The sequence below is a fragment of the Cavia porcellus genome, unplaced genomic scaffold, assembly GCF_034190915.1.
Source record: "Cavia porcellus strain 051 isolate PalLab524CR breed Dunkin Hartley unplaced genomic scaffold, mCavPor4.1 scaffold_3, whole genome shotgun sequence".
NCBI lineage: Eukaryota > Metazoa > Chordata > Mammalia > Rodentia > Caviidae > Cavia > Cavia porcellus.
In genome coordinates this window covers 106,758,150-106,778,059 of record NW_026947486.1, presented here as the reverse complement: position 1 = coordinate 106,778,059, position 19,910 = coordinate 106,758,150, and the positions used below count along the sequence as shown (strand labels likewise).

Here is a 19,910-nt window from a genome sequence, read left to right as displayed (position 1 = left end):
AATGCTATTTATTATTATTATTAGTAGTAGTAGTATTACACATAAAAACAAGTAAAAATTGATGTTATTTAGATATCAAATCAAATATACTGTATATGAATTTTATCTAAAATAATAGTCCCCATGGATAAATTTTTTCATAGCAATACAATTTCACTTATACCTAAGCATAGTTGACTCAAGAAACTATAAGCAAAGAAAAGTTGTAAAATTTACTGCAACAACTTGTTTATTCTGTAAAGCATTTTCCTGAACATATGTTAAATAGTTGTAGAGCACAAATATACATTTTATAATATCAAAAACATAATTAAATTACAGTTGATATGCAAATTCTGGCCTGTAAGAAGACCTGTCCTAGTAAATTTTTGAAGCTAATCATACTAGAAGCAGGAATACATGAGTTAGTGACATCCCTGTGGGAAGATCTGATATGGGAAAGCTTGGACCCAGGAAGATTAGATTTGGGAAAGCCTTAATCTATAAAAAGGTTAGAAGACCCAGACTATAGAATAAACTTGAATACCTGGATATTGCAGACAGTGGAAGACCTGGATATTTTAAGGCCGGTACAGTGGAGATGTTGGAAGACGTGGATATTGAGCCTGCTGATGAAAGACTGGATAGTTGTAGGAAGACCTGAAGATGCTGGAAGATGTGGAGACGGTGGAAGACGAGCAGACGCTGGAAGCCCTGGAGATGCTGGAAGCCCTGGAGGTGTAGGAAGACGTGGATTAGATGGAAGGCGTGTCTTCGCCGGAAGACGTGGATTTTCTGGAAGACATAGCTTTTTGGGAAAATGTAGGAAGGCCAGAAAACATGAAAGTGATGGAAGACGTGGATTTGTTGGAAGACGAGGATTTCCTGGAAGACGTGGATGTTCTGGAAGCTATGGATTTGAAGGAAGACATGGATTTTCTGGAAGGCGTGGCTTTTTGGAAGATGAGGATTTTCTGGAAGACCCGAATTCTCCGGAAGACCTGGATTATTTTGGAAGACATTGATTTGCTGGAAGACTGGAAGGTTCATGGAAGACATGAATTTTCTGGAAGTCATGGATTTCCTGGAAGACTTGAGTCTTCAGGAAGACATACATTGGTTGGAAGACTTGGAGATTCCTGGAAGACATGAATTTTCTGGAAGACGTGGCTTTATTGGAAGAGCTGGATTTAGTGGAAGACACAGATTTTGTCTGGAAGACACAGGTTGACCGGAAGACTTGAGTTGGTGGAAGACATCCGTTAGTTGGAAGACCTGGATTTTTCTGGAAGCATGGATTAATTGGAAGACCTAGACTTGGTGGAAGACATAGATTTTTCTGGAAGACATGGACTGGCTGGAAGACCTGGATTTCTTTCTGGAAGACAATGATTAAGAGGAAGACATGGATTTTTCTGGAAGACTTGAATTGATTGGAAGACTTGGATTTGGTGGAAGACAACATTTTCTTGGAAGACATAGAGTCACAGGAAGACCCTGAAATTGTTGGAAGACATGATTTTTTCTGGAAGACATGCATTCTCTTGGAAGAACTGGATTTGATTATGGAAGACGAGATTTACTGGAAGACATAGAAGATTCGGGAAGACATTAATTTTCTGGAAGACATGGATTTCCTGGCAGACATGAATTTTCTGGAAGCCCGAGATTGTCTGGAAGACCTTGAAATCGCTGGAAGACTTCGATTTGCTGGAAGATCTTGACACTGGCGCCATTGGAAACCCTGGACATTGGAAACATTGGAAGCACAGGATGTTGGAGGCATTGGAAGTCTTGTAATTTGGATACACTGTTTACTCTGGACATTGCAGGTTTTGAATACCCCGAACACTGGGATATTGAGTACATGAAGCCACAGACACTGGAAGCTTTGTATACTAAAGGCATTGTAAGTTCTTTATCTTGGGGCCCCTGAGAATATGTTGGATATAGGAACTAAAGGACCAACATTTATGATTCATAAAATCAGAAGGCCTAGATACTGAAAGGTACTAGAAAACACGAATACTGATGTATTCCTGTCAAGGGACATAGAATTTAGAAGTAAGTTTTCTTTTTTTTTTTTCTTTTTCCTTTTTATCAGTACCAGGGATCGAACTCACGACTGCCTGCTTTCAAGGCAGGCGCTTATGCCGTTGGGCTAAATCCCCAGCCCCAAAGTAAGTTTTAATAATGCTGGGATTCAAGGAAACTGGAAACTATGGATATTAGGGGATCTATCTATTACAATAGCTGAATGTTAACAGACGTAGTCAACTCAGACACTGGGGATATCAGAACACATTAGAATATTGAAAGGCCAAGTCCATAGATATATTGAAACACCTGAATGGATATTTTAGAAAAAGACACTGTAAAACCAGGATGCAGGAGACATTAAAAGATATGGGAAATGAACTATATAGATGTGATAAAAATATTGGGCAAACTAGATTTGGACACTATGAAATTTACAGACTCTAGAAAAATTGTATATAAAAATATTGAAGAATAGGAACTGTAGAAGATTTGCAAGTTAGAACTCTGAACTCTGAAAGACAAAATCCAGACCTTGAGGATTAGTGGAGGTATTGGAAGTGCTAGACTGTGAATGACTCTAACATTGGGGAAATTAGGAAACATGAGCACTGGGAGTGCTGGAGGCTGGATAATCTAGATGCTGTAATATGGAAAGATCTGGCTATTAGAAATGTTTTAAAGCTGCGAAACTTAGAAGATGTGAGTTAGAGACAATGAAAATGGAAAAGCCTAATCTCAGAGATATTTAAAGTTCATGATTGGAGTCCATGAGTAGAGCAAGGTCTGTAACAATGAAAGGCTTTTATCTAAAGGATCTAGATATTACATTAGAAGACAGACATGACTATTGTTTATGACTATAGCATCCCTTCTACTAAAAAAAATTAAAACACAGAGGAAAGACAATTTAAGAAACTGACAAAGGTGAAGCGGAGAAGATCAAATTAAAGCAAGTAATTTGAAAGGTGTGGAACCTCTCCTCATAGTCTGAAATTAACTAGCCTTCTGGCCATTCATGCACTGACGAAGAATAAACTGTATCAATGCTAAGGAAAATATTTGGTTCTATATGATGGTTAGGCAAATATTTTCTTTAAAGTATCACATAGTAAATATTTAAAGGTTTGAAAGCTATATGGTGTCTATTGCAACTATTCATCTCTGCTATTTTACTATAGCCATAGATAATAAATAAATGATTGGAGATGACTGTGTTGCAGTAGAACTTTACCTAAAGAATAACAATAGGGTTGGATTTGTGTGGCCTCTCATTTGACAAACCCTTGTCTAGTTGCCAAATCTAGAGTAAGGTACACTTAAGTACATCTCAGGCTGGCATTAGTATGTAAGAGAACAGAGATTGTTTCATAAGCTATGATGCTAGTGAGGAGATGAAGCTGGCAAGAATCTAGAAATGGAGTTTAGATCTCCAGGCTATTATTTCAGATCCCCATATAAGCAACCTTATATTCAGAGCCAAAACTCAATAGGTTTCATTCAGAAACTCAACTAAGAGGGTTGAAGGTCTGTGAAGATAAATTAGGATTAATTTAGCAGGCTGGACGGAGGCTTAAGAAGAAATTGAGAGGAGACTCCCACACACACCAGATTGGGCATGCCTGGAAGTAAACAAGAAAGAGATGATAACATGTCTGTTACATCTCAAGTACCTTGGTTTTAGGTAATACATGGAATTTCTGATCTTACACACCAAAACACAAAGGGAAAGTTTAAGCAATCAGAGATGACCTACAGGCTAAAGGTACTTATTATTTACACAAGGCTGAAGAAGACAAAGAAGGATCAAATACAATACAGGAAAGAGAACATAGGCAATAAAATTGGTAATGGTACACTGGGATTTGGCCATGATTTAAAGATATTCTAATATATAGACAATGGGCAGTCATTGGAGTTTTTTGAAGAAGGAAGTATCTAGATGAGAACTGTACACATGAAAAGCTAGTCAAGCTGCAAGGTGTTCAATGACTATATATATATATGAATACCACATATTAAAAGCTGACATGCTTAAAGAGTTTGAATGTGAGGTCACTAAAATGATGATGCTACGTGGTAGGAAGGGCTTGAGTAAAGGCAGTGACAATTGTATTGCTTAGAAGGCACAAGATTCATGATGAATACTCAGAATTCTAAATACCACTACTTTAAAATACCCAGATACAATCACAATTATGAGAAATACAAAGCATTCCAGATGTCACTTATGAGGAATCATCCTTGTGGACGGATCGTTTTCTAGATAATATGAGCGCATTCATGTTAAAAGTCAGGACTTCTAATCACCACAAAAATACCATCCAATGATAACCATATTATAAATACAGTATGAATGATCACTGCAGACCAAAAAGCAATTTAACAACAAAGAAAGTATTGTTTCAGGTATCCCTCATCAATAACAAAGAAAAATATTAGAATTCATTGCTTATTCCTTCTCCTCTCTAAAAAAACACCATGCATAATTTGTTTTCAGCAAAATTAAATATTACCATTTCATCAAGACAGGAACAAACTAACATCTTATATTTATATAATGTTTACCTGTTTTAATAATAAAGATAGCAACAATTTATTGAGCACTTACTATGTGTCAGGCACTGTACTAAGCATCTCATATAATTTCATAGGAACCCTACAATGTGGGTATTTTAACCCCATTTTACAGATTAGAAACTGAAATCTTCAGTGGTGAAGAAACACACCCACAGTCACACAGCTAGCAATTGGCAGTACCAGGATTCAAAAGCATGTTTTTCTGATTCCAAAATGTAGGCTCCATGCTAATGCCTCATATCCTTCTAACTCAAGGTTTGTGCTGCCATGACTAAGCAGTAAGCACCAAAGACGAAAAGTCCTTGACTCAGAGCAGACAGGAAGTCAATGAAAGACCTCACTCTTAAGTCTCAGTCATTCTCATTCTGCCATTCATTATCCCACTGTCAAATAGCCAAGAGTCAATTTCGTGTTTCCAATGATGTTCTACTTAGCAATAAAAGAAAAGTGCAATGTCTCAAATACACTACGCTCAAGATTCAATTCCTCAATATTTGTTATTAATGCTAATAAAATACATTGTTTATTCTTTTATCTTTTTTCTGTTCGATTGTATTGTTTGGCAAAATATGTACACTGTGTTCACAGTACACACTTATTTCTGAACCATAACGTATCAAGATCAAAAACCATTAAAAGAGAACAATACTATGTAAATTAATGATCAATATATTCATAATTCAAATAGTATTCACATAAGCTTTCAGAGTCCACACACTGTCAAAAATCTTTACTTAACATTCAGGCGATGGCAGCTACGTGATCCAAAAATATAATTTAAAAACCTTTCTCTCATTTTGAACTTAAAAAGATTTGAACCAAAAGGATCTTTTTACAAGTAATGTTGAGTAAGTCCTTGAGCTAATGTTAAGAAGCACAAGAAAAAAAAATTTTGCAGACATATTTAACCAGTGTAGCAAAAAAGCACAAAATAGAAAAATGAAGGTGAGGAGAAAGGGCAACCTAGACTGCTAAAATGTGAAGAATATATTATATTCTTAACATTAGCTCAAGGACTTACTCAAATTATTTCACAAAAAAAGATAGTCATCACCTAAACTTACTAAGCTTTTAGTACTTTCCAACTGGGAGAGAGGATAGTCTAAACATAAAAGAACAATACCTATTTTTACTGTGATGTTTCATCAAATTCTCCTTCTACCATTTATCCTCTACCACACTTTCATATCCTCCTATGTATTCTACCAACTTGTTAAATTTAACCATGTTAAAATGTTCTATCATTTACATTTATATAAATGTATTACATTACATTTTGTAGTACTTTTAGATTATTTTAACTAGATGTTATCTTAAGCAACAATTAGAGTCCCAAGTTTTATTTTAAATGATGTAGGCCCTAGACCAATGTTTCCATCTGTTATGCCCAAGTATAGGTATTCCTGCAAAAGCTATGTTCATATAACAGTCAGTTTAATCAATTTCATGCTTAATTATTTTGTACAGATTTTCAAGTTGGTGCAATTTGATATAAAATTTGATTTCCCTAATCCTGTTCCAATTATTAGAAAAAATATCCAATGCCGTAATCTCAGTGAACATTGCAATTATCCAAAAAGCCTATTATTTGAAGGCATATGGAACCGTTGATTATACTAATAAAAAGACTGCTGACTTAAAAAATATTTACCTCTAGAATAAGCACATTATCCATGGAATCTTAAAATGTTATGTGTACAGACTTTTTCAATTAGATTTGTGGAAACAATGATATAAAATGTTAAACTGTTTTACACACAACATCTATTCATTATTTTTCCCAAACCCAGAGAGAAAAAAAAAAAAAAGCATTGTTACAGGAAAAAAAAAAAAAAAAAAAAAAAAAAAAAAAAAAAAAAACAAAACACCTTCGTGGGATATTTTCTGTATTTAATTTCAGGAAGCTGGTGCTATGTCTGCATTTTCATTTGTGAACTCTTTAAGTCTAACTTTGTTTTCTAAGAGGAACTAAAATATGATAAAACTTAAATCATAAGCCCAATTTTTTTAAGAGTAGGAAACTTTATTGGAAAATAAAAATGGGGAATAGGAATAGCTCCTGAGAGACAGGAGACGTCCTGAATGGGTTGCTCAAATCCAGTTTAAAAAAAAAAATACAATGCAATAATGTTTCTATTTATATGGGTCTCTAGCAAAAGGGTTAGGTACTCCCAAAATTAACCAATAAGCTTCCTGTACCCTTCTGTCAAGGTAATATTAAAGAAAGGACCTTGGAGACCAAATGGTCCCATGTTCTCATTTGACAAGTAACGAAAGAGAGAAGTGCCTCAAATGAAACTATCCCTTGAAGTAGTAGCTGAATGCTTCTGTTTAAGATTTCCTACTTCATGGGTTTAGTGCCATCTGTCTAATATTTTCTGGCTGAATTCTGTTTAGTTTTACAACACTGAATTATACAAAGAATTGTTTGAGTAACTTGCAAACTATATAGATGCTGGCGCTATCAGTGGTTCAGCAAGTGCGGGGGCAGGACCCAGAAGCCCCAATTTTTCAAAGCTCTCATCGTGACTTTGATGCATACAGGGTATGCATAAGGGTAATCAGGGTAATCCATAAGCAACTCATCTGCCACTGTGGTGTCACTAGCTCCCTAGCACCGCGCCATGGGTTATCAACTCCTGCCTGCCCCTTTCAACCTTGTTGGAAGTATCCATCTTCCTCATCATAACCATTGAAGCAAGCCCTGTTTTCCTTTTTTAATTTTTTTTTCCCTGATCGCTTCTCATTCAGATATAGATAATCATTCATACCTCAAGATTAAGGGAGAAATTACTGGCTTCGCTCACTCCTAATCTCAATTCAATGTATGTCCAGTAAAGTTCTTGACATAATTGCTCAAAGGCAGCATTAATTCATGACTGTACAAAAATTTCATCATTCTCCTTTGTCATTTTGTTTTTTCAAGCTAAGTAATATCTCTTTATGTAATTTCATGCCAAAGAGTTGTCTTTATTCCTTTTGATTTTCTTGTGCATTATCATGAGATGTAATTATAGTATCAATGCTGTAATCCCCACCCGCATAGCAGTCAAAACAGAAGAAACAATACTATTCAGACTCTGTATGCCTATATTACCCAGAATAACAATCCAACTTAAAAACAAATATTCAGGTAAGAATGTACTGAAGCAGTCAAGGCACTGGAGAGTTCAATAAAATAAATATATGGGATTGAAGAGGAAATAAAATAACAATCTGGAGATGAATTCTCCATCATCTTCAGAGAACAGGATGTATCATCAGTGATAAGATATATCAGCAGATATATCAGTAGATATGGGGCCAGATCTGAGAACAGAGGGAAACTCTGAAAATGAACTCTATAAGCTCTTTCTTTTTGACAACGCACCAATGTAAATCCAGGAATTCATCATACATGTACTGTACTTCAGCAGTATTCGATGGCTAACTTACCTAATTGCTGTAAAACAAATTAACTTACACCAAACTAGTTGCTTATATTAAGATGGTTATGCTTAATCAGAATTAAAATAAACTTTATGGTCAAAAGAAATCAAATCGTCAAATTCAGTCTAGTAGCCCCCTCCTTAGATTCTAGAGCTAGTTCCTGAAACGCTCATAATACATATGTTGGAGGAATTTAAGATCGTTTATAGGGAAAATGGGGCCTAGAAGGAAGTATTGCAAAAGCTCAATTGGTCTGTTCACTCAAATAAAACATTAAACCAAATCTCAATGATAGCTTACAAAATTTGCATTAGATGTAGTGAGTATTGGGCAATTGATTTCCATTTCTCTCTGATCTCAAGGTTAAGATGATAATGTACAAATGACAATGGCAGTTATGATGGCAGTGATATGGAAAGGATAGAGAAAATCAGATTCTGTTTGACAAGAAGTAAACTCAGTCTTCAGGTCCACTTTCATACACCAGCAAATGGATCGCCACACTGTTAGAGCCATCAGAGTCTGAATCCCAAGATTCAACTATGTGTGCAGCGTTTGGACGGCATGGCAGAAGTCCAGATCCTGCTCCCCTGTTAAATAAGCAGAAAGAAAAGACTTACTGACCTCTGTTTGAAGATTTCTTATTACTTCTTTACAGAGTTGTGGATAATCACTTAAGCCTTGCCTGAAGGTCAATGTATATTCCACTGAAGGATCTCTGTCTTCTGAATCATCACAACAATTTGATTTGCTTTGAGCTCTGGTTGTTAACCTACTGTGGCCTCTTTTATCAACATTTTATGTGATCACATTTCTGAAATATTTCACAATGCTGTTTCACAGGGTGAGAGCCTAACAGTTCAGCAATGTTACTTAATCTCTTCAAAACTTCCACCAACCTAGGGTTTTGCAGCTGTTACAAAATTTTCAATTTTTCCACTATTGGAAAGATACCTTGAAAATTAGCTATCTCTTTATTTTAAAGTTTCTGCCAGTTTCCATTCAAACTTGACTGGTTTATTTCTCTCCTGGATTCTTTACCTACTGTTAAGTCATTAAAAATGGAAAAAAAATTTGTCACGCTACTATTACAATATAGTGTATCATGAACATTTTTAGTTCTATCAAAGGCAGGGGTCTGAGGAGTGAACTTGTATGGGGGCAAATGACAATGACTAGAACACAAGGATCAGCGATAACTCTCATACTCAATGTCCCGTTCAGAAAGCGTTTTTCAGTGGCTTAGATTTTATGGTTTCCACTCATGCAGGCTGAAACCTGTTCTTGGCATTCAGAGGGCAAGGACATTGGAATTTGTGAGCAACCTGAGATTAATAATGAAGTCACCAGCAGCAATGGAATGAAGTAGTCCTTTGAGGATGTCTCTTCCAGGGTTCAAATATCTGGTCCTTTTCTCACCCTTTGCAATGGATGTGCAAGTTGGTGTACACTTTCAGAATACAACTTTTCATCAGCACTGAAAACACGGTCAGGCAAACCATTTCTTCAATCGGTCTCTTCAGATACTCAGGATATTCTACAGCAGCTTCATGATCTGTTTCCTCTGCCAGTCATGAATGTTTCCCCGAGATAAAAGGTTAAACTTGCATTTTGTAATGCTCACTGGTAGATTATATATATGGAAAGTGGGCCATTTAATCTTCTCTGTTTTGGAAGAGTCACAAATGTGTATTTATTTCCACTGTCTCTATTTCAGCATTTTGAAGTATGTATAATCCTAGAAATTCTGAGGCATCCTTCAGTGCACTGGCCCTAACTGATTTCTCATTTTTCTTTTCTGTACAAATTGGGAATTCATTAATGCCAAAAATGCCCTTTGGAGATCTTGTCTTTCCCCTAGTATCAAGCATCTGAAACCTCTCATTTATTTGCCATCAACACTACCTTTCTCAAACTCTTCAGTCTTCTTTTTTTCCTAGTATCTACTTTCATTGTCTTTGGCTCGGAGCCCATTCGTATCCTAATTTATGTAAGTTTACAATTCAACTTTCACATCATTACGCAGTTTGCAATATTAACTTGTAATACTTAATAACCGAATGATAAATTCACAACACAAATAAGAAGGACTAGACAGTTTTTGTATGACAACACAAGGACATGATAAATGGCTGCAGAGGGAACAACAGGCATAACAACAAAGGGAGAAGCAAGCAACCCAAATGCCAGCCTTGTTGCATGAAACAGTCAGCAAGACAATATGATGGTGCTGTGGACTTGCGTATCGTTCCAAATCTCCCAAAGGTGTAAGAGGGTTAAACCAGATGCTGCACGACAATCTCTTGCAGTTGTGAAGGTATCATGAAACTCTGAGGTCATGCTCAGGTTACCAGGCCAGGGTCAGAACCACAAATGCCACCACCTAGAAGAAAGCAGACACAGAAGCAGGAAATGAAGTCAGAGCAGAAGTAGTATGAATGAATACCTTATGAGAGAAAAAGGCTAAAAATTTGGAATGACTGTACAAGCAAAATTGCTGCTACAAAGGTTTTACCAATTTGTGTGCTCACTAATAGGAGAGGGAAGTGATTTTTTTCCCCTGTGCTCAGCAGCATGAAACCTTATTGACCTTTGTGATCTTTGCCAATCAGAAGGGGAAGTATGAGATATTTCACTTTGGGTTTAATTTTCATTTCTCTAATAATCTTTTCATTCTAGTTCTTCATCTTTAAATTTCTGTGTATCTCCTTTTTCCAGTCTACTGATTTGTAGGCACTGTTAGCATTTTAGGGAACCTTATGATTTAATCATCTCTATATTGCCAATATTTTCTCCAAGACTATCATTTTGCTTTTTAACGTTGTTTGTCTTTTGCCATAAAGATATCTCAGCTACTATGTATGCCATAGGTGTTTCATATCTTGCTAAGAAAAGGCTTCTCCGGGGTAGGATAATAAAAACCTGTTCATTCATTTTCTTTTAGTATTGTTAGGGTTCTGTGGTAGTATTTCAAGGCACTGGGGAAAAGATGGGTCACCTGCAAATAGGTGTTGGGGTAAATAGCCAGTTGGCCATCCTACAACTGTCTGGAGCTCTCTATCAATGGATTTCTTTCTCTGCCCTAGAGTCAGAGGAGTTCTGATGGCATCAGCACTTCGAGGTGGCCAAAATAGTGACTCAAGCTGATCCTAGTTGACCATCATATTTCTCAGAGCATTATCATACCTTGGGGAGAGACGCATTTCCAAATGAATAATCAGTATACATGTTGTCAGTGTAAATCTTGCCCTTTTTCTAATCCATACTCCTGACCTATATGCCCTGAGTAACAGTAGCAAGTTCTCAGATCTCTGATTGTTTTATAAAGCCTTCACTAATAATTAATAAATAACCACAGATGGGAAAAACTGGAGAAATCTGAGTATGAGTAGGCTGTTAGATATCACTAAGTAATTGCAATTGACTCTTGGATAAAGTGATGGGCAAATATCCATATTTTGGTGGAATAACAAAGTAAATACATATTGATAGGCAGTTTATTTTAGGAAACTGTGTTAATTACTAAATCCATGTGGTTGGCTGGTAAGTAGACACTGACTAGTCTATTTCCTTATAGGTTTGAAAATTCTCGTTAGAAATGTGCATGTGGATATGTGGATGAAATATATATATATATATATATATATATAGCTTCTCAAGTTAAAGGATTACAACTAAATAACTGATCATTAGAGGAAAATTACTTTAAATATATTCCCCATATCAAGAAATTAGATTAGATGCTCAGGTATTGTGAAGCCTACATCCTAGAGTCAATTTAAAGGTAAGAAACTCAAGACTGGGGATGTATCTCAGTGGTAGATCACTTGCTTTATATGCAAAAGACCATGAGTTCAGTCCTTAAGACAATCAGTCAATGAATAAACAAATCAATAAATACCAAAAAAAAAAAAACTCAATTTCTATGCCTTCGCTGTTTCTACTGATTTAAGAAATAAAAAACATTTATAGCAATTTCCCCAGAAACCAGATTATTTGAAAATGAGGACCTTTCAACCTAGTAACACTAATACCAATTGTTCTCTATGCTAAACAATACATGGAGATTACATAAAAGAAAATAAGGAACACACCAGTGAGTAGGGAGAATGGCTGCTACATGTTAAGCTAAATAGCTGGGTAAAGCTCTCTTCAACCAATCTTCGGATGATGGAATATACCTATTCTCATGACATTTACTTTGGGTCAGAGTTTCACCCCATGTTCTCTGTCTTTACTAAGTGTCTTTCTCTACTGGAGGAGCCCTGCTGGGACTAAGCTAATGCAAAGACTAAGGCATCTGAATTAAACTTCCTGTGTTTCTTTTCTGTTCCACAAGCCATAAAGAGACTTGGAATTGTTAGGACACTAATAAATAATTGTGTAATCAAGTGTACTTGTTCTGAAAGTACTTCTCTCTAAAGTCCGGTAATATACAGGGTGGAGACTATAACGTCATTTGAACCCTTGTGAGGCCCAGAACCCCTGGTGGCTGCTGGAAGAAGAAATAAAGCCTGGCAGGTCACCTCCGGAATCAGGAGCTGGCACTCTACTGCTCAAGTGCTCAGAAGCTCAGGAGGATCTCAGGATGTTTTCCTCTGAACATTTCAACAGAAAAGAACAAGGACTGCTTTTCAAAAGGCCTGTGAGGATTTGTTTGGACAAACAGAGGACTCAATTAACTTTCGCTTTTGTTATAAAAGGATATTTGGGCTTAAGGGGTTGTTTTTATACAAGCTTCCCAGAACTCTCATTTTACCTTTCAAAAAAACTTAAAACCCACATACACATTCAGTGAAGCAGTAGGCTTAAAAAGCACAGGCCATCAAGAGTCACTCAACATTTTCAAATACAATGCCCAGAAGTAAAAACTGATGGTGAGCGTTCCACAAGGAATCTTTATTTTGGCCAAAATTCATCAGGTGGCCCCAGTGCATTAACTAACGATAACAAAGACAGCATTCAACTGACTTTTAAAAATAAGATCCACTTTTTCTGAAAGATGGATATCATCTGGCACTTTCTCCACTTTAAAACACTTCCCGAGTCCCCACAGCTTACTAAATGAAGTCCAACTTGTTCCTTCTGATGTCCCTGCAGGCCTTCCCATACTCATCTTTCACTAACTCTTCCCCTTCTTTTAGGTAAGTTACATGGCAGCTCTTAGTTCAGCACCACCTCCTCCATCCAGCAAGCTTTCTGGGTTCACTGGCTGACCCCGGAAGTACTAATGGATGCCCTCAAGACCTCACTTCCGGGCTCCATCTCACTGCAGCATTTTTGACCTTTCCCTGACTGCACTGCCCCCTGCTTCTCTGTGTTCTAAGCATTTCCCAACACCTTGACAGTGTCTGAACAAAAAGATCTGCTTTTGTAAGGTATACGTTCACAACGCTCAGTACAGAAACGGGATCTTAAAAAAATGGGTAGGATTTCCAGAGTAGGGAGAAAGAGGAAAGCAAATGGGAGGTGTGAGATGTGGGCACAGGCAGAAGCCAGAAAGTCCTGGGCAGCTATGAGGGCTAGGTGAGAGATGCGCTTGAAACTAAGGCTGGCAGAAGTGGAGTCAAACCCAAACTGGAAAAGTTAGAAAAGATCAATCGCAGAGAGTTTCAGACAGCAGACGCCTTTGATGCAATGGACTTATGTTGAACTGTCATGGTATTAATGAATGGTTTTATATTTGCAATGAATAAAAAGGGGATTTTATGTGAATCTCACCTACCTCCCTTGTTACAATATTTCAGCACAAACAGCACATAGGAAATTCTACTTCTTTGTAGTGAGGAGAAAAACACTGACCTCATTATATGTTCTGGAAATCACACTGGATTGTGGAATTAGTCCTTACAAATAGAAAACAGAGAATCGAAGACTAAAATGGTAGACACCTGAAGAATGCAAAAGATCCAGCCTAGAGAAATGTAAAGGGTGTGATAATTAGATTAAGGAGTCGATGGTGACTTTGAGAGTTGCAGAGGGCTCTGCCTTACTCCGCAGTCCCGTCCTACTCCTGCAAATCTTGTTCATTCTGCCTGATTTTACAAGGAAACCTAAGGCACTACAGTGAAATGGCACTGGGCTGCTGGCCTCTTTTTGAACTTGCCAATGACACTTCTGCCTTAGCAGGACCTTTATCCTTTTGACCTCCCCTCTCATCTTGGAACCTATTTTCCTTCAAGTAGATTTGTGTATACATAGGGCTTCAGTTCATCAGAGCCTTTGTTCGAAGGTCACCTCTTTGGGAAGACTTCCCTGATTGCTCCCTCTAAAATTACAATCTCCTAGCACCAGCTTGTTATTCTCCCAATTAGTACCTTGGTTAATTTGCTCTCTGGTTCAGAAACCCTTCAGCAGCCCTCTAGTATTTATAGGATACATTCTAACTTCCTTGGCTTAATGCTCAGTGTCCCATCCAAACTATCCTTCCTGCATTCTGGGCACCATAGTGCACCTTCTTTCAGGCAAGTTCTCTGAGAAGACTGACTTTCAAGTCATATCCAAGATCCCATTTATACCTTTGCCAACACTGTTTCTTTAGACTGGAATTTAACATTTCAGACAAGCCTATTTTGTAGATGTTACCATTACTCTGATCTCTATTTCATAGATGAAGAAACTGTAGCTCACAGTAAACTGTCCAACATTACATAATTCAGTAACTGCCAAAGGCCAGTATTAATGAGTCAGTTAGTTCCGAGGCTGGAACCTAGTGTCTCTTATATGCTAGGCAAGTGCTCTACTACTGAGCTACAAATCCAGATTTAATGTCCAATATTTAAGCCTAGCAGTCCTGCTCCAGACTCCACAATTAAGACTACACTGCACTTGAAACTGACGATCTTCAGATCTTATAATTCTTGACTGCTTCAAAATCTCCCTAACACAAGAATCTTCTGGTTAAATTATGATACCCAGAGAATAACAATGAGAAAAAGCATATCAAAATAAACACCTGAAAGAACTCATGGCTTTCAATACAAAATGTAAGTCTGAGCATCACATTCTGAACCTCCTTTTTGGCTCATGCATCCATATTAAAACTGGAGTAAGTACATTACAATTGATCTAACTATTCCATGAAATTGTCACAAATACTAGCTAAACACAATGAACATTTTGATCCAAATCCTGCTCAGATCATGTACAGTCTTTCTTCAATGTTTTTTGCTATAAATTGTTTAGATTTTTAATTCTTAAATTCCCACTGTATGGGAGACCAAATTTTACCAAAGATGTCTATATAAAAAACTAAATTGTATGCACCTACCAGTTTTCATTGACCCAAATGAAGAATAAAAATTCACATTATCCTTGTTTGAAATTTTAAATATCCTCTCTAAAGGCAAAAGCCCTATTTATGTCCAAACAGCTTAGATATAGAATAATGCTGTTACCATATTGCTTACTTGTCACTGCTATTTTAATCTTTGGTGATAAGAGTTACCAAACAACTTTCTTTTCCTTCTATAGTTAAATGGCTCGTTGCTCAAATAGATACCCATGAGTTTTAATAATAATGTATTTTTATGTTAAAATTTCATAGAAAGTCATTTATAAGTCTTGCTGGATCAAAGTATTTTTGTCCCTCTGAAATTTTCCATTGAAATGTCAAAATAGTTTATGTGGCAACTCTGACCCCTACTGGTCATAGAGTAGAACAGACAAATTCAGGTGATCATGCAAAAGCTACAGGGATCAACTGTGAGCCCTAAAGTTGCCCATAAGGATCCTTCATTTCAATGTCTTCCACTTTCACGTTAAGTACAATGTTGACTTTATAGCTCTTCAAAGGAATGAAACTGTTCTCAGCTGGCCAAAGGCAAGGTGGGTGCCCCAGAAAATTCCTTTTACTTCTTTGTGGGGGGCCAACATATCCCTAAGTTTCAAATATCCTCCTTTAAAGATACATAGATATCCTGATCTCCATTTGTTCTTCCTGTTTATAGCCAGCCTGCATCAGACTGCCCTGCCCGTAACTAACCTGCGATATCATTGTGACGTCTCCTAGTCCTCCACTCCATGCTCCATGTGTCACTTATTGCCTCCCTGACCACAAAGCCAGCAATATCACAGCACTTGCACACAAAGGCTCCAGTGGTTAATGAAAATTGAAAGCCCCTTTGCACCAGCACCTAGAGTAGTGTCCAGTCACCTGCTGGGAGAGTCAAAGGAGGTCTGAGGGACAGTGTGACTCTTATTAAGTGAATGTGATCTTTATTAAGGTGCTGGCAAGGCTGCAAATGTAGACTGAATTCGAGTATCTCTAAATGCTCACGCAGGCTAGAGGGGAACAAGGTCGGGGCACAGAGACTCACTCTTCGTTCCCTGCTACGTGTGGTTCCTTTAAACAGTTTTTACTCAACACAAGTATTGTACTGAGCGTCTTCCTAAGCCTTAATTAAAGGACTATGGCTTCCCTTAGCACCTGGCTTCTGCGAGATTCTGGGGGATGAAGGGCTTTGCACCCGGAGGTCATTCCATAAGCTCTCCTCTCCCCTCTCAGTCTCCCTCCCACCCGCAGGTCCCCTGTCTCCTCCCTCCTGGGGCCAGTAGGTGACTATAACAGTGTCTGCTCCCTCGGCTGAGCCTGGGAGGCAAATATACAGAGAAACCCCAGTGCCTTGCAATGAAAGGCTGAATTAAGGTAAGGTTCCGGGAGGCGACACTTTCAGAAGCACCGCGCAGAGCCGGGGTCAGCGGGTGGCAAGCAAGACCAAGCCTAGGAAGCCTGGGAGTTCAGGGTCTGATTCTGCCTTTGTTTAACAAATGTTCCATGATTTTTTTTTCCTCGTGGAATTTCTGGCATTAACTTTGAATCTTAAAGCTACCCTACGAAACTACCTAGAGTATTGAACGTCTGTATGCTGCCTTAATTCTGCTCCTGAGGCACGTGCCTTGCCGCAGGTGCTCCAGCTCCTGTCCTGGTAATCCCAATGAGGGCGCTAGGAGAGCCCCAGAGTTTCACAGCTGGAAAGGGGCAGAAAGAATCCAGGAGCGTATGGCCCACGCAGGCGCTGCCTGGAGATTCGATGGAAGATGAGGCCACGGAGGCGAGCTCCAGGAGGCAGAGGAAGCTCGGTTCGGGGTTGGTAGCAGCCATGTCACCAGAGAAATCGAGGTGGCTTAAGTGGAACTGTAAGGCATCGTCTTACCGCTCCGCCTGCTTGGGCCACAAACTCCCCTCTAACAGCCAAGGCTTGAACACCTTCCCTCCCGGAAAGATGCCTTTCATCCTTGCAGTGCGCCTACTCTGACTCAGTGCCCTGCAGCGTTGCCTTTATCCACCAGCTGCTTCTAGAGAGACCTGTCCCTGGGGACCACAGGGGCTCCAGCGTCACCTCCCCACCCTCTCCCTGGACCCTGCCAGGATGGGAGAGTGTTGCCTGACTCCTCCTCCTCCGTCTTACCGCCACACCACCGCCTCCTTGGCCCATTCTGTCCCCAGAGAGGCAGCCCGAGACACTTCCAGATTGACTATCTCAATGCCACAGAGATAAGAGACAACCAAAGCACAGCCAAGAATCTGAGCAGTCGCTCATCTGGAGGTGGAAAGGGGTTGAAATCTTGGAGCTGGGAGGAATCTCAGAGCAAAGCAGGATTTCACCTCCATGTCTTTCCCCAAAAGTCAAGGTAAATTAACACTGAGTGATCAGCCCTACTTAACCCTTACACACACACACACACACACACACACACACACACACACCCCTGTAGCACATTTCCCACCAATCATGCCCAGTCACAATCCATCAAGAAGTGCAAAAAAGGGGTTTAGAGAAGCCAAAAGAGAACCACAGACCACCACCCTAGGAGAGGACATTGCATTCGTTCACCCAATCTTGTTTCAAGATCTCAAGTCTCTAATCATGTTCAAAAAAAAAAAAAAAAAAGACAGAAAGAAAGAAAGCAAATGTGTGTCCACATGAGACTCGGGGTTTCTCACATTTAAAATGACTGGTCCAACTGAGACTGGCAGCCCAGAACACTCTCCCCCTACCCTAACCTGAACACAGCTAGAGGCTAGAGGTGAGGTACTCAGAGGTAGAGCACTTATCTAGCAGGTCAGAGGCTTGCAGGAGAGGGGGGAGAGAGAGAGGAAGGCAGAAGCAGGCAGACGGAGAGATTTCTCCCAATCGCTAAAGACGTATTTTCCTTCAGGAGTCCTGTCTCCCGACTTTTGGCTATTTTCAAGACTTTAATAAATGAGGATTGGGCAAAGCCTCTAAAAACAAGAACAAATGTCAGATTTGGCAAATAAAAATTCAGGTCACCCAGTTAAAACTAGACCTTAGATAAGCAAAGAATACTTGTTTTTCCCTAATACAATAGTCCTCCCTCACCCACAGTTTTGTCTTCCATGGTTTAAGTTACCCACAGTTAACCACAGTCTGAAAATACTAAGCAGAGATCTCCAGAAAGAAATTGTCCATAAATTGAAATCTTTGCATCATTATGAGTGGCGCTGTGAAATCTCTCTCACCATCCTGCTCCATCCCACCTAGGACAGGAGTGAATGACTCCTTTGTGAAGTCACTTAGTAGCTACCTTGCGTACCTGATTGATAGTGGCATGTTGCATGGCTGTGCTTGTGTTCCTGTAGGCTTTATTTTATGACATACTAGTTCCACTGGGTAACAGAACTGGCAATTCAGATATGCCAAAGAACAGTTGTAAAGTGATCCATTTAAGTCAGAAGGCAAAATTCTTGACTGACAATAAAGTTGTATGCTGAGGTTGCTAACACCAACAGTAAAAACAAATCTGTGCAATTATGAAGGAAACATTGATATTAGGTTTGCTGTTGCACCTCAGATTCTAAATGTCACAGAGAGTGCACGAGAAGCGATTTGTGCTCAGGAATGTATACGGGAAACCAGTATGTATAAAGCTCAGTGCTATCTGTGTTTTCAGGCATCTCCTGGAGGAGGAGGTCTTGAAATGGCTTTCCTAGGGAGAAAGGGTACTGTACATGCATGTCCTATGCGACGTTTGCAACACAGGTGCACCAAACACTTTTCATTCTTCAAACAGAATTCAAATTTAACTGGGTATTGTTTTTTCTGACAACTCTATAAACACATGCAACAAGTATTTGAAATTTTTACCTGTCATCTTTCACAGACTAGGCACTAGGACCAGCAAGAAAAAAACTACTACATGGATTTTTTTAGTTATTTATATATGGTAAAATTATACAACAATGAGCACACTGAAATATTTGTTATAAAAGTTATATATTAACACACAGAGAGATAGATAGATAGATTAATTGAGAAGACTGTCAGTCTGACAGCTAAGACAATCTTAAGTCTTTAATAACATTAATCCACAGATCTATAGAATACTGCCTGATAACCAAAGCTGACCTATATCTACTCTTGTATGATCTTTAGATTAAAATAATTCATACATTTTTAAATGATGAAAAAATCAAAAGACTATTTTGTGCCAAGTAAAAGTTAGATGAATTTCAAAATTCATACTGCCTCAGAATGTTTGGAAGTTTCACTACGAAGCTGAAAAGTTGCCATATATGACCGGAAAGAAACCATGTAACTGGAAAACGGCAAACACTTACTACATGGCCCTTTATGGAAGCAGTTTCTGGATTCCTAACATAATAGATTATCTGCAAAGTGGTGTCCAGTCTCTGAATTCTCCCCCTGAATAGGATAACCCTCTCCTTTTTTGCAGAAAGTATTTGCTTAGCTGTCGTTTGCTCATAGTCAAATGAAATACTGTATTTCCACCCATAAAACGTTTGGACGAATTACAAACCTGGAGTGACTGAATGAGATTTGTTTTTAACAGTACAGGCTGTGACTGTTTTTTTGTTTTTTTGTTTGTTTGTTTGTTTGTTTGTTTGTTTTTTCTTTTTTATC

General features: G+C 38.5%; 1 protein-coding gene and 1 long non-coding RNA gene across 7 annotated transcripts in view; one reads left to right on the top strand and one right to left on the bottom strand.

Annotated features, from left to right (window-relative positions):
• The first annotated feature begins 533 nt into the window (after positions 1–533).
• Positions 534–1,710, top strand: LOC101787700 (cerebellar degeneration related 1). Its single transcript, XM_063246483.1, has one exon. It carries the CDS (start codon positions 739–741, stop codon positions 1,129–1,131), a length of 393 nt encoding a protein of 130 aa, XP_063102553.1. The 5' UTR covers positions 534–738; the 3' UTR covers positions 1,132–1,710.
• Positions 1,711–7,406: 5,696 nt separating this feature from the next.
• Positions 7,407–19,910, bottom strand: part of LOC101789263 (uncharacterized) — a 53,205-nt gene continuing 40,701 nt past the window's right edge. For 5 of the 6 annotated variants that reach the window (XR_002789959.2, XR_002789960.2, XR_216191.4 and 2 more), the window contains one exon: positions 7,407–10,408. This is a non-coding gene — a long non-coding RNA (uncharacterized LOC101789263). The remainder of the gene's footprint in view (positions 10,409–19,910) is intronic. The other variant, XR_010046683.1, reaches the window with a different exon arrangement.